We start from the raw sequence: 14,750 nt of genomic DNA on the forward strand, positions 1-14,750 counted from the left end.
AAACTTCCGGGAGACAATTATTTGATACATAAATCAGCAAAATCACTAATGCGACACACTTATGTGTCTCATACAAAGAAGCTAAGGATACTGGTTGGAAAACGTAGCCAAAGCCAGCATATCTGACCAATTACCTATTGCATTTTGGGTGAGTAGTGGACTACTTCATTAGCCTACATGTTTTTCAAATCTGCAGTGGCACAGCTACAGATCAAGGTGAAAGAACAGTTAAAAAAATTAACAAAACTGTACTAGCTGTCTGTAACAATTAATTTTCCTAAGTAAGTTTACATCTTATATAGCCCTACCAAAATGGTATGAAAAATACAAACGCAGAGAAAAGAACGTGTTCACAAAACAAAGTTAATCTGCAGCACACAATGAAATTGGAAAGGCAGCTTGAATCCTACCTTCCAGCATGCTGAGGTGCATGGCATCATTGGCTCGCTTTGGCACACTAAGCATCACCTCCAGGCCATCCTTAATCTCACCTTTACCTTCTTCACAGCATGTGAGCAGCTCCTGCAAAAGACAAGCAGACAAGAGGACTCTCTATCACTTATCTCTACACTAATATGACAGACAAGCGAAGAGTACTTCTAACAAACCAAAAATCATTTTCGACATTTAAAATCTTTTTGAACTTCTTACGCTACCAGTGACATGACAGCATACTTTGTTTCTAGCCTGATGAGTTCTTCAAGAAGCAGCCCAAGCTATCAGTTAACCACTTCTAATTTAAACAGGATTATCTGCTTAATAAGAAATCTTCAAAAGTTATGTTAAGAACAAAACTTTTTTTGATAAGCACAGACACAGTTATCAGACGCTGTGCCACATCAAGGCCCAGAAAAATGCAGCTGCCAATTCATGAAGACTGTGGAAAGCAGGGCAGCACAAAGGGACCCCTCTTGCCTCCCATGTCAGTCATTGCTCCACTGCACCAAACACCTGCTCTGTACAACTGCTGATAAAGAGAATTTACATCGTTTTATTCTAAGTATTCCATGAATTACTCTATTCTATAGTGTTTACAGTTAAAAGCAACCTACAGACACAACTTTTCAATACAAACAACCATTAACTAATGGACAGAAGTTTGAGAATTGAACATGCTGAGGTGTTGTAGTAGAATTTAGGGCATACAGTTCTCTGCTCATTCAACATCCCACAGATTTAACATAACAGCACCTGAGCTGATATTCAAATTTCCTCACAGCCTTTAAGCATTTGAACAGTATCAAGATAAAATGTAGGTTACGGAACCAAAAGGGCATATTATATTTCTTCTGTTATTCAGAAGACCCGCTTAATTCATTCCCTCAGGTTAAATTCCTTTTCCCCTTTTTAAAGGGAAAGCCATGTGACTTCTACTATTATTATCATTACATTATTTTTATTTAACTGCCAATACCACCTTCACGGCAAAACACTACACAATCACACCTAAATTTTGCATGACAACTCCACAGAACAGTGAGAGTAACTAAATTATCTCTCAGAGGCACAGAAGAGGAGCAGCTTCAATACCATTCAGGCAAAGAAGCGAAGCTTTCAGAACTGTAAAATGTTTCATCAATCATTCGTCCATCATTTAGGGTCTTAATCCTACCACGCTTTACATCTCTCTTCTTACAGAAAAAGAAAGGAAAGGCAACCCAGAAACCCAGCAACCACCAGACACATCCATTTTGCTATGCAGCAAAGACATGTGGCTCTGCAAACACTGGTGAAACCAATCTATCCCACCACTTCCATAATGCAGCAGGCTAAGGCATATTAATATTAAAAATAATAATAATAATTGTTGGAATTAATACCTCTGAATTTCTGAAACAGCACAGCCTAGAGTATTTCTGTAATTATAACTTAAGTTGCAACTCTTTGCAAGTGGAAAACAGATAATAAGTTTCAGTCAAAAAGGACAGATTTGTTACCACCCACCTGACCTGAAATAGCCTCTAATGTTTTTCAAAAATTTCAAAAGCAATCATGCATGGCTGTTCTCAAGTAAAAAGAGGAGACACAGATCAGTTACAGTGCTTTGGTAGGCTGCTATAACAAAACAAGCATTGCCACCTAACAGAGAACCAGCACAGTCCAAGAACACTGCTGCTCACTTGAGAAGACATTTGTCCACTGAGTGAAAGCTCTAACTACAGGGTTCCAAAAGTTGTGCTTATTTTAACAGCTACTATTTACTTGACATTTTCAGGCAACATTACAAATAACAACTCTTTGTGCAACAGCTCTACAAGTACCACCACTATGTGTATATATTTACTGATACACATATATATTCATGTATATTTATATGTCTCATAGATATTTTATATTACAGTTTTATATATAAATAAATATATTAAATTATTTTCTAATTTACAGTACTTAATACCATCAACATAGCTAACAGCTTGCCAAAATTTGGTGTAGAAACCATTACAAAAATGCATCCATATGGGCATGAATTACTTTTTTACCCTGGAAATGCAAATTATATTTTCTAAGTAAACATTAGTAGACAGGTATCTTTTTTTGATTTACAGAAATCGGGACAAAAAGTTGCTTGTTTATGCCTTCTTTCATTTTCAGTTGAAATTTTGCAGCAGTATTTGAGGCTGCCCAGGATGCTGGAGTCTTGGAGAGCAGAGTAAAACAACCCTCCTGATTTCAGCAAGAACTTTGCCTTCTTAAGAACAGCAGAATCAGATGAAGAACTCTGAATTAATACTGACCTTTAAAAGAAGCTGGTATTTTGTTATCCTTTGGACAGGTTTGATAAGGTAAGAGGAGATAGAGTTGGCCAGTCCATGTCGTTGTTGTATCTCCTATGTGGAAAAAGCAAACATCTGAGGACTGTGAGCACCAACATTCAGATATAAACTGTTTTGAGGGATATGCAATAATATACATTAACTACAAATTCTATTTTAGCAGGAAAAATCCCTAAAAAACAGGATGACCAGATATTCCAGGCACAGTGAATCATTATGCTGTGCATCTGCCTGCTCACTTAATACAAACAGAAGACTATTACCTCCAAGAGTACCTGTGAAATGTTTCAACAAACCTAAATACACAGAGCAACAATTAGGGACACAGAATGTGTGGCAACACATTAAGATTTGTACTTCTTTTGCTACTTCCAAGAGAGGAAAAAGCCTCACATTCCAGTGTTCCAGGGAAGAGGCAGGAGTACCAGGAAAGGCTGAGGCGGAGGTTTCTCAGCATCCCCTGCTATTTCAGTGCCAACAGCCACACATGGCCTCGTCCCCCACCAGAGGGAGCACCGAGGAACAGTTTCTGACTGAAGAAAAGAGGTTACCACGCACTTGACAAGTAAACAGCCACTTACAAATATTAAAAACGGTGACCTCCACGAAGCTAAAGGTGGAAAACAGAATTATGTGATAGCTAGATGGGATGATTACAGATTTCAGGTACTGATTAGGGCTGAACTTCCCTGATAGAGTCTGCCATTTATCATAGCACTGAATGTATTTTAATCAAGCAGTTTCAAACAGCAAGTTAAGGCCCACAGCTATGTGCCCTCCCACCATGATTACAGTATCAGAAATCCAAAAATGGGATAAACATGATATTTTCACATAGACCAGTGGTGTCATCAGTGGAAGCTCTCAAGTTCTCTGTGCACTGAATTAGGTCTCCACACTTTAGGTGGATTAGGGGGTGGAGAGCTCTGTATATAGTGGTAAAACAGATGGATCAAAGGAAGTGGTGGCAAGAATTTATTTCTAATAGTTTTATCAGAGACCTGTGTTATTTTTTAAAATGGTATTTACTAAATTTTTCTGGGAATGTCATATCTGCCTGATTTTCTGTAACTTACCTGCTCTTCTTCAAACACTGAAAATTTAACAGAGGCTTCACAGAAAGGCTTTGCCTCACAATGTTTAGAAACCCCATTTCCTTAGTGATTAGGCTTTTGAGATTAACCCCAAGAGCTTCGGGGATTTCCTCTACTTCCCTCTACTTGTACAAACAATTCTAAAAAAAACTGTGGTGTCATTACACAGCTAGTGGCTCAGCTGGGGAAAAAAATGGAAAGAGAGCACTCTAATTGAATCATCTGTAAATACATGTCCAACCAAAACTCATTCACCATGGCCAAAATTCCTCCCTAAAACCACTAACACATCTACATTTTTGTCCCCTTTTTATGCAGAATATTACATGTGCAGACCAAGGAACCTTGGGACTGAATAAGGAGGTTTAGCCCTTCTAAATAACAGCAGTCAACTGAATTACCACTACATGCAATTCCAGTTTAAAAGTGCTCCAAAATCTAACCAAGATTTCTATCTTTATTACATACAATGCAAACTAAGCACATCAAAATGCTAAGACTTGCAGGATGTGCTTGTGTGAGCTGAAGATTCACGTCTCGGTTGTTGTTGCCAGAACCTGCATCCAGTTCTGAACCTCTCTGATAGATGACAGCGACTTTTCACATCTGATTTGACAGCACTGTAACACCAACTGAGCAATGGAAGTTAACCATGTGAGATACAGCACTGATTTTCTTAGGCTGACAGCTTAATAAATTGCAGCATTACTAACAGGAAACTTGCATTTTCTTAACAAATTAGGCACTCAGCAGAACTGCAAATCCACGAGTCAAACAGCCAAGGTGTGCTTTTAAGGTGGACATGATGTACTTACATCAAAGTATGCTCCTGCATGTTCTAATATCAGCTGAGTAGAATCTGGCTTATTTTTACAGTAGGTAACATACATCTGGAACTTGTCTGCCTGCAGAACAAAATGCAAATTTACACAGGTTATCAGAGAGCATCATTCCTGTCTCAAAGGTTTTACACCTTTATCAGAGATTTTATCTTCCCTATCAAGAAACTGAGCTGTACAGAATTATATTCCCACTCAAACTGGCAGCATAAGAATATCCATCAAGGCAAGTAAGACTGAAAACAACAGCAATGTATACAAAAGTAGGTTATTCAAAGCTAAGACAAACCAAATCTGCACACAGGTTTAGGCAACGTGCATACACTTCAAGAGCAGCTAAGCACTGGCATGTGACAGGAGTGCCCTAATTGTTGGTTTTTTCTCAGTTAAAGATACACAACTTTTAGTTAAATTTGAAGGAAGAGGTACTTTTACAAATCAAAAAGGGATCTGGGAGCAAGAATTCATCCCTTCATGCCTCCTATCTCCCTTTCTACTTCTAAACATAAGTCTGACTTCATTACCCAAGTAACGAAGCAATGTCCAACATCTTCTGGTAACTGTTCATATTTTTCCAACTCCTTGAGAAATATACTGTGGGTAGAAAAGAAACAAATAGTACAAGGCACATCAAACATGTTCATTACAGCAACTTGTTTGGATTTATTGTCTGTGAACAAAGGCTATTAGAAAACTTTCTGTAATACCAAAAGCATGAGTTAAGGAAATAAAGATAACTGGAATAGATAAAAATGTGTAATAAAAGTACTAATATAAAATATAATTCAATAAAAATTCTGATGTGAAAATCAGAAATTGAACCAGCAGACATGCAGTTAATACATATTAATACATAAGAATACACAAAAATTTAGTAATTGCTGTTGTTCTTCATCAAGAAGGTTTCCTACTGTTTTCAGTTTCAAGAAAAGTTTAGCCTTCATCTCAATTAAAAAAAAAAACCAAACCTTACTTTTTGGATACTCAGGTTCTCAAGTCAACACAGAGCATACAAAGAGCTGTAAAACCAGGGTCTGGAATATGCTAGGTGTATTTTATTACTTCAAAGAATCATAACCCAATACAAATGTATACACAACCAATGAAGTAACAAAGAAGGAAGATTCAGAGCAAGACTTCCGTACACAGATCTCCCTAGGAACCATTCTATTCAGAAGAAACGGTGTTGACAAGTCTCTTTCATGCTCCATGCTCAAGTAAATGTAATGATGCTGGGGCATCTCCAGAGAAGCTATGAAGAGCCAAGGAAGAGCTGGGAGGTCTACTCTTTCCCATTAACAGCTGCACTAGGATATCAGGAATGAGGGTTCTGAAAGAATGACAAAGCCCTAATGTTTGTGGTATGTTTGTATCCTATTGAGTTCACTGGTTTTCATCTCTTCAGAACAACTGACAAACCTACGACAAAATTTTGATGTATCCAAATAATTTCTTAAATGCTGAAAGATGACCGAGACTGAAAGATACAGTTTCTAATGGTGTACCTACCTGTCTGCAAAAAGCAACAGCTGAAATAATTTAGCAGTGCAAGAGGAAAATCTTTAAATTTTTTTAATGGAAAAGCATTCATTATTGATATACACAATATTTTCATTAGGAAATCCCTCAGGTCATCATTTGGATTTAGTAGTAGTATGGAAATGGAAGATAAGTCACTCACTTATTGTGGAACTCATAAATTTCCTGCATGTTTCCAAAGATAATGTGTTCTTTGTTTACAATACCAGGTGGGATCTCCTCGACTCCACTTGTCATTTCCCATAGATATGTCTGCCCAGAACAAAAAAGATGTGTGAAAATGATGATAAACTCCCAACAGAAGCAGCCAGGTATCTGTAAATACGCATTCCTGGACAGAAACTAGACAAAGATCACACAGCAGCATCATCTCCAATTGTGACAGTGCCCGTTGTGTCAAATACACCTTGTGATTTTGACAGTGAAATACAAGTTCTAAAACTAACAATTTAACATAGTCCCTGAGACTTCATCATTTAAAATGCATAGTGTTCTTGACAACCTCTAATGCTTCAGGATATTCCTTATGAAGGTCATGTCTGCAGTGTAGAAGTTCATGCTTTGAGCAACAGCTACCACTGAACATTAGTTGCTTCAGCATAACAATTACTGGGCACTTTTCCATGGAATCTCACTGAATTTCTATTCAAAAAGTCAGCTAGTAGCAGAACATGTGATACAGATAATAAGAGAATTAGCACAAGCTCTTCTCTATTGCTAGCAAAGCAAATAAAGTAAACCCCTCCTTTTTCCCTCCTCTCTGTAAAACAAAAGCCCTGCACACGATTCTGAATTGGGAAAGGAACCAATACTGAAACTCAGTACCGACAAAAGCAAAACATACAGGGTGAATTCTGAAATGGCTGCTATCAGATGTAATTCTAAATTTCTTCCTAACAGAAGTAAAATTACTTAATTTGGCCCTATGACTCCAAACCAATCATGCTCAGCTGCTAAAACCAGAAAGAAACAGAAAGCAACGGATTGAATTCTGCCTTCAAAGATTAGTGAAAAAAAGAAAACTCACATCCATGCATTCCCGGAGGTCTCTTACGTAAGCCTTTTCTGTCTGAATTAGCTCAGCCATAATGAACCTTAGGTGACAACAGAAAGAACAATCAAATCTCAGTCTGTTAGATCACTATGAATGCATAATAACCAGAACACATCTTTCTCCTCTCCTCATCAGCTTTTGCTTTTCCACTGCAGCAAGAAAAATCTGAGAACTGAAATCTGAAGAGAGAGACAACAGATGAAGGAAACCTAAGAGGTAACATCCCTCCATTACTAACCAGGAAAAAAAGAAAGGGGAAGGAGATGGAATTTTTTCTCTAACACTTTTCACTGCTACAGTCATTTAACTTTTGTCTTGCTTCCTCCCCTTACACAGTTATTTCACATTATTTCTAAAAAGGAAAAATGCATGTTAAAAGAAGTCTAACAGTTTTGAAAGTTTAAGATTCTGTCATGCTAGAATTATCTGTGAGAACGAACGCGAATAAATGGCAATAGGAGATACTGAGTACTATCACTCTCTTTTTACCATTTATATGATTTCTAAGCTGCCAGACAAGCCATGACAGTTGTTTCATTATCAGGATTGATTTATGCATTCTCATTGATTAAAAATAAATAAATGTATTACTCTTTCCTGCGGGCAGACTTTCGTTTTTCTTCATTAAGCTCATGAGCAGCATCGCGCAGTTTCACCTCTGACCCAGGGACACTGGCTGGGATTATATCCAGCTGCAAGCTTTTGCTCTTTATTAAAGAAAGGAAGAATTGATTAAGGAAGGAGACAGGAGAAAACGGTAGCTAAATCAAATGCAAGGAAAGCTTGTTTGTCTGTCATCACACTCAAATCTCTCTTACCGATTTATTGGAATCGGAGGAAATACCCAGAGCTTTCTCTAAAGAGGTCCTGTATTTCTCCATGCGCAGGGAAAAGTCTCTGTACCTCTTATCCACTGCTGTGACACATTTTTTAATCTCTGTTGCATGAGCATGCCCTTTTTCACAAAAGCCATCAGCCAGCTGTATCAACAACTTCACCCTCTCTTTGGTTTGCTATGAAAAACAGGAAAATATCAAACAGTTAGTTACAAGCTCTATCTGTCATGCAGGGGGTCATTTTGTTCAACTGCTACTAACTGCAATTAGAGAAGGAATTGAAGGAGCTACCTTCCTCCTCTCTCTTCCCGGAACTCCTTTATACAGATACCTTTTACCTAATAAATACAGCACAAGATTAATGTAGGTTTCCTTGGGCTTTATTATTACACGACTGAAAGCAGACTGTTTATTTTTCTTTGAAAAATGTGCTTCATATCTCACCCAGAGATTAAATTCTGCTAGGCAAGCCTTTCAGCATGGGTACTCTTGCATCAATACAAAGGCATTTTGGTGCCAAAGAGGGTACTTGGTCCACTACCACTGAAGCACTGGTACTGGACCTGGCCCACAGTCTCAAGAATCTACCTCCTTTAGACACCATTGAAATGCTGAGATGGAAGTAAGTCTTACTATATACTTTACTCTTTAATGGATTAAGACTACATTCTTTAAATCTTTTCTATGTTATGCTTTGTTGGCACAGAGTTCTTTGAGAGAAACTAAGAGAAGAAGCAGTTACCACCAAATCTGTTAGTGCTTTTCCCAAATGACAAGCTGCCTAAGACTAAGCACCTTCTTTCATGTAAATCATAAATCATCCACAATGGATGAGTTTATACATCCACCTCTCTCTCTCTCATGAGTGAAGGGTACTGTCAGGGCCCTTGCTAGCAGGGAGTTAAGCAAAATAGTCAATAAAAACTTGACTCTTACATTAATTGACAAAATCAAGTTCGTCCTCTTTTATTAATTCTTTTTCTTCTCTAATGGTCCCTCATCCAAGTATTTCTTTTCAGTATAGAATTACCTCTCAACAGGTAGCAAAATGCCAAGGGAGTGATACAAACAACATCCTTTCAAAAGGGGCCCCAACATCATCTGCAGGCTGACAGAGGAATTAAGGAGGAGCAGGGGTGCTCTGCATACTGGAAGGGATCCAGCAAATCAAAGTCTGGAGCAAAGCTCAGACAGAAGAAAATCCAGGTTTGAAGTGATCTCTGTTCTTTCTGGATTCTCTTTTCTCCCTTCCCACATGTCCCCTTGACCAACTCCATCTCCAAATCTCTTCTGGGGTAATCCTTCAGACAAATGAACACTTGCTTACTTTCCTGGGCTCTGTTATTTCTCTATGAAGGTTGGAGAGCCAGAGGGAGAAACAGATGACAGCTTGAACAGGTGGCAAAACAAAACAGAGAGACAGACATGGCTACAAACTCAGGTACTTCAGTCATGCACTGGTTGCCTGTCTTTCACATGTGAAAACTGCTAAGCCTCACGAGTGACATCTGCATCTCTGTAAAGGCCTCCAGAGATGCAGAATTACATTGTGCTGCCTGACTCAAAAAGGTTTACAGCAGAATCACAGAATACTTTAATTTAATGAGTTACCTAACAAATAAAGCTTTATTTTTTTCTACTATCTTCCAATTAATAATAAGCTGAATAATAATACAGCTTGTTGTATTTTATATCCTAAATGAACATTCAGCAACCCACAATCATGAAGATATGAAAGTGGAAATCAAAGGCCCTGCAAGGTTTGTACATATTGAAAACATTTTTAAGCTACCTCACTACGATTTTGTCATGAGAAAGCAGCAGCACATAGGGCTCATGGAGCTCCAGTAACAATGATTATCTGCTGGTTATCTTCTGGTTTATTCTATTCTCAGCAGAAATACAGAGAGAAAGCCATTACAAGTAAGCAGATCTTGATGGACACATCAAGATTTTTCATTTTTTGATGGGCAGGGGGAATTCAGTTATTTTATTTTGTTTCTTATGTAATTCAACTTGTATTCAACTTGTTTATCAACAACCTACAAAGGAATAGAATGCACCCTCAGCAAGTCTGTTGATGTATGAAACTGGGGGGATTGGCTGTGCTGCCACTCAGCGGGACTGTGATAGGCTGGGGAGTTGGGCAGAGAAATCATTCTAATGAAGTTCCACAAGGGCAAGTGCAGGGTCCTGCAACTTGGGGGGGGAAAACCCCAAGTACCAGCGCAGGTTGGGGGCTGATCTACTAGGTAATAACTCTGTGGAGAAGGTCCTGGGGGTCTTGGTGGATGAGCATGAGCCAGCAGTGCCCCTGCAGCCAGGAAGGTATCCTGGGGTACACCAGGAAGAGTGGCCAGCAGGTCAAGGGAGGTGATCCCTGACCCTCTGCTTGACCCTAATGAGGCCACATCTGGAGTACTGCGTTCAATTCTGGTCTCCACAGTTCAGGACAGACAAGGAGCTAATGGAGAGGGTCCAGCAAAGGAACACAAAGATGACTTGGGGTCTGGAGCACCAGTCTGATGAGGAGAGTCTGAGGGAGCTGGGCCATTTTAGTCCAGAGAAGAGAAGACTGAAAGGGGATCTCACCAAAATATAAAACATCTCAAAGGCGGCTGTTAGGAGGATGGTGCCAGACTCTTCAGTGAAGCCCAGTGACAGGACAAGGACTAATGGCCATGAACTAAACACAAGAAATTCCATCTTAACATGAGGAAGAACTTCTTTGCACTGAGGGTGGCAGAGCCCTGAACAGGCTGCCCTGGGAGGTCGTGGAGTCTCCCTCTGCAGAGACATTCAAAACCCACCTGGACACAGCCTTGTGTAACCTGCTCTTGGGCACCCTTCCTTGGCAGGGGGATTGGACTAACTGATCTCCAGAGGTTCCTTCCAACTCTAGGTATTCTGTAATTTTGTGATAATTTTTTTATTTATTTTACCTTTGCTGTGATCTGAAATTCTTCATGTTCTTTTAACAACTCTTGAGTGTGCTGGATACTGGAACCAGTGGAAGTATGTGTGGATAAATAAAACTCTCCATTGTCATGAATCCATTCCAGAGCCTAAATAAAGCAATAATGAAGGAAAGTAAGAGAAAAGGCAATATATTTTTGCCAACAGAAACCATCTGTAATCAGTATTTCACACACACCGCTTGACCACAGGTGAATTTTAGTCTATGTCACTTGTGGCAACCATCTAATACCTCTAAAATATCAAATAGTTCATAACTCCTAAATAATTCACTTAATCTATGAAGCAATGCTTAAAGAATTAAAAATGACATATGAATCTGAACACTTCAGGGAAGTCCACTGCTGCAGGACTACAGCAGTCCACCACTGAAAGGTTCTAACTAACTGTGTTCACAAGTTTGGTAGCATACTCCCCAGCTGATGAAAAAGAAAAAAATCACTTTTTCAGTGCCACATGGGACAGCTAAACTCAGAAATACACATTTTCCAACTTGTAAAAGTGTCCATAAGACCGTGAAGTGTGTAGGCTAAACTTTCCAAGCATGCAAGATTTAACTATCACTTCACTCTTTTGCTGACATGTACTCCAGCCTCACAAAGTGTGGTCTATGCTCCTAAAAATTAAACCTGCAGCAGAGAAGGAATGGTGACATGTCTCAGTTAAACCAATTCACATATGTGTAAGTAGAAAAAAACCCAAGAACCAAGAACTGCCAACTAAAATTGTTTCCCTTCCACATCCTGACACTTTATTTGCTACTGTTATGAAAAAAGGTGATCCATGTAATTATCTATGCTTTACCCACATTACCTGTTGCCCTTTTAAGCATAACTCAGTGGTCATGAGGAATCTCTGGCTCCTGGAAAAAGCAAGAGTCGTCTCCCAACTGCTGCATAACAGTAAAAATCTAACTGGCAGCTGTTCTGCAGCTCTAAATACAGGCTTCCTACAGCAGCATGCAGCGGGATGGCAGCTTAGAAACTTCTCGTTTCTGACAAAGCCAATAGTAGATGTTCAAAGAGCTTTATACAGCTTGCTTAGAACCACCTTATTACTAAATGCATGTGTATCTTCTGTATCTTCAGTAAATACACAGAGCACTAGACAAAAATTTAATATCCCAGGAGAAAAAGTAGTAGACTGCTAGTGGGTCTTCACTCTTCCCTTTAAAGGATAAACTGAAATTATGAGAGTTATCTATCCACATTACCAAGAACAGGCACAGGTTTATCTTGGTGGACAGTAGATATGTATGTTTCAAACACATGACCTTACACTGAATCAGAAAAGGCACTGTCTGTATTATAATTCCACCAATGATTCATCAAAGGTGTGACGAAACAAGGTTGATTCCCTTACTTCCATTTCAAACTCTTTTCCATCTTGGTGCACAACCTGAAATGAGTAGAAAGCCTTCAAAATTGAACACTGAATGTGAATGCCAGGATGCCATTTTCTTAGACACACACTAGTACAGGTGCAAGCCTGTTGAGATGGGCCTATACTTTTAAGAAGTCGCTGATGGAAACAAACCAACTCTTGGACTTCTGTCAAAAAAGCAACATTTTAACCAGCCACCTCTATGACACCCCTTGTCATTCTAATGTCCATCTTTGCAAGTGAAGACTGATGTAGACAGGCAGCATAGCTACTGCTGATATTACTAACATTTAATATTTCTTGCTTTTAAGATTTTAACCTCTGCCTTTTTTTAGTGGGTTTATTACACAATGCTGGAATGAATGATAAACAAAAAACTTCCCCTTCCTGAATCATAGAATGGTTTGGGTTGGAAGAGACCTTAAAGATCATGTAGTTCCAATCCCCCTGGCATGAGAATGAAATGTTGTCCCTTTCATACCTTGCTGGCAGCTCTCTACAGGCACAGTATAACAGAAAGTTGAACTTGATGTTAATTCCTACAGTTTAGATCAGCTTTCATTTCATGTGAGGTATCACTGCAAGAACTGGAGAAATCAGTTTAGGGATCAGGTAATCCCTTAACTCTGAAAGGACTTGAGAATCTACCATTGTCCTTGTAAATTACTACAGTATCTTCTCCATCACAAGGGCATCAAGTTCTGAAAGCACAGAGAACAGGTTCTTCCGAATTCCAAAAAGACATTTAAATGAAGAGAGCAATATTTCCATTTTTTTGGCTAATCAGTGTGGAGTCCCATATATGGTTTGGTTTGCTTTGCTTTTCAATTCCTGAACTGGTGACTGCTGAAAAATGGGATTTACAATGAAAATGCTGACAGATCTTTATCTCCAGGGTTTGACTGTTAGTTAGTAATCTCCATACAAAAAGAAGTAGATCATGTGGTTGTCAGAGGTTTACATTAAGGTTATTCAAAAGTGGGGTGGGGAGGAGGGCGGAGGTGGGACAGGGAAGGGATGGTGGTGTTGTTTTAAAGAGGTATCAGTCTTCAAATTCACTCCAAGGTTCATCTAGCACTAATTTCTTTGTGAAAGCAAGAAAGGCAGACTTGAGAATTCTTTTAAGAAAGCAAACCAGACCAATAGCATTTAAACTTTTGTCTAACTTAGCTGCCAGAAAGAACTAAAAAATTTGGGGTTTGAGTCCTTTAAAGTAGATCTGACTATATTTTACACTATGGGTGTTGTGTCCTTTTCTGCAGAACACAGATAGCTTCCTTTCTTTGTCTTATAACCAGTTAAAAAAAAAAAAAAGGAGTAAAAAACTATCACAGATCAATCTATTTACCACTTCTGCCTTGAACCCCCTACTTATTTTTAAGGCATTTGTTTTGATTAGTGAAGGAGATTTTTTGTGCGTGTGTGTGGTAGTTACTTAATAGTTCTTTCCAGACTGATAAACTCAACAAAATACCAAGAGGTGGATCTATCACAAAGGAAACCATGAAACCAAACACACAAAGAATTGAAAAACCAAAGTAATTCAGTTATTATTGTTTAATGAGTTATCCAACTTGTCAGATTTCTAGAACTGCCAATCAACTTAATTAGATATTTTTCCTCCAACATCTGAGAAAAATGCTGCTGCCTGTAATTTCCCCAGACAAATTAGGTGTGCGTGTAAAAGTTAACAAGCATAACAATTTGTCAAACACAAGCTTGCAGAAATTAGATTTGCTAGTACCAGATGAAGCTGGCAGAAGCAAAACATCACCTTTAAGTTACAACAGTTACAGACTCACTGCCTCACCAAATTTAGCTGTTCTGTATTAAAGGGAAGGCAAATAATTCAACTTTCTACTTTTATCCTTCTGATCTTTCAGCCGTTTGAAATATTGAAGTCCATGACAAATCTGTTACTGTGAGAAGACAGCATATGTCACCCTTGATCACACCAAAGAGGACTTTCATATGAAACCCTCACCTGTTTGGCACTTCTTTCAAACACCACATACTGTTGGCATTGATCAAGACGTCTTTTACGCATGGTCCAATAATGCAGCACACGGTTCTCCCTCTGGAACAGTTCATTCAAGATATCTGAAGAAATGAAAACAGAGCTTATGACAACCAAAATCAAAATATCACATGAAAATCAGGGGAATAAAGTACTTTACTTCGTAGAATTTACTATACACTTACTCCTTCTGTTAGTCTTTGCTTGGCTTTTTCCTGATAGTCATCAAAAACAGAGC

At 38.7% G+C, this 14,750-nt stretch overlaps 1 protein-coding gene across 4 annotated transcripts in view; it reads right to left on the reverse strand.

Annotated features, from left to right (window-relative positions):
- The window catches only part of TRIO (trio Rho guanine nucleotide exchange factor), a 251,433-nt gene that overhangs the window by 85,309 nt on the left and 151,374 nt on the right, over positions 1–14,750 (reverse strand). For all 4 annotated transcript variants that reach the window (XM_032117844.1, XM_032117852.1, XM_032117845.1 and 1 more), the window contains exons 20-29: positions 14,480–14,595; positions 11,079–11,201; positions 8,119–8,313; positions 7,892–8,007; positions 7,274–7,340; positions 6,389–6,498; positions 5,232–5,301; positions 4,684–4,773; positions 2,736–2,828; positions 411–522 (exon numbers count right to left, since the gene is read on the reverse strand). In XM_032117844.1, coding sequence (XP_031973735.1) covers positions 411–522; positions 2,736–2,828; positions 4,684–4,773; positions 5,232–5,301; positions 6,389–6,498; positions 7,274–7,340; positions 7,892–8,007; positions 8,119–8,313; positions 11,079–11,201; positions 14,480–14,595 — 1,092 coding nt within the window. The remainder of the gene's footprint in view (positions 1–410; positions 523–2,735; positions 2,829–4,683; positions 4,774–5,231; positions 5,302–6,388; positions 6,499–7,273; positions 7,341–7,891; positions 8,008–8,118; positions 8,314–11,078; positions 11,202–14,479; positions 14,596–14,750) is intronic.

Source organism: Corvus moneduloides, chromosome 1 (assembly GCF_009650955.1).
Source record: "Corvus moneduloides isolate bCorMon1 chromosome 1, bCorMon1.pri, whole genome shotgun sequence".
In the NCBI taxonomy this organism is placed as follows: domain Eukaryota; kingdom Metazoa; phylum Chordata; class Aves; order Passeriformes; family Corvidae; genus Corvus; species Corvus moneduloides.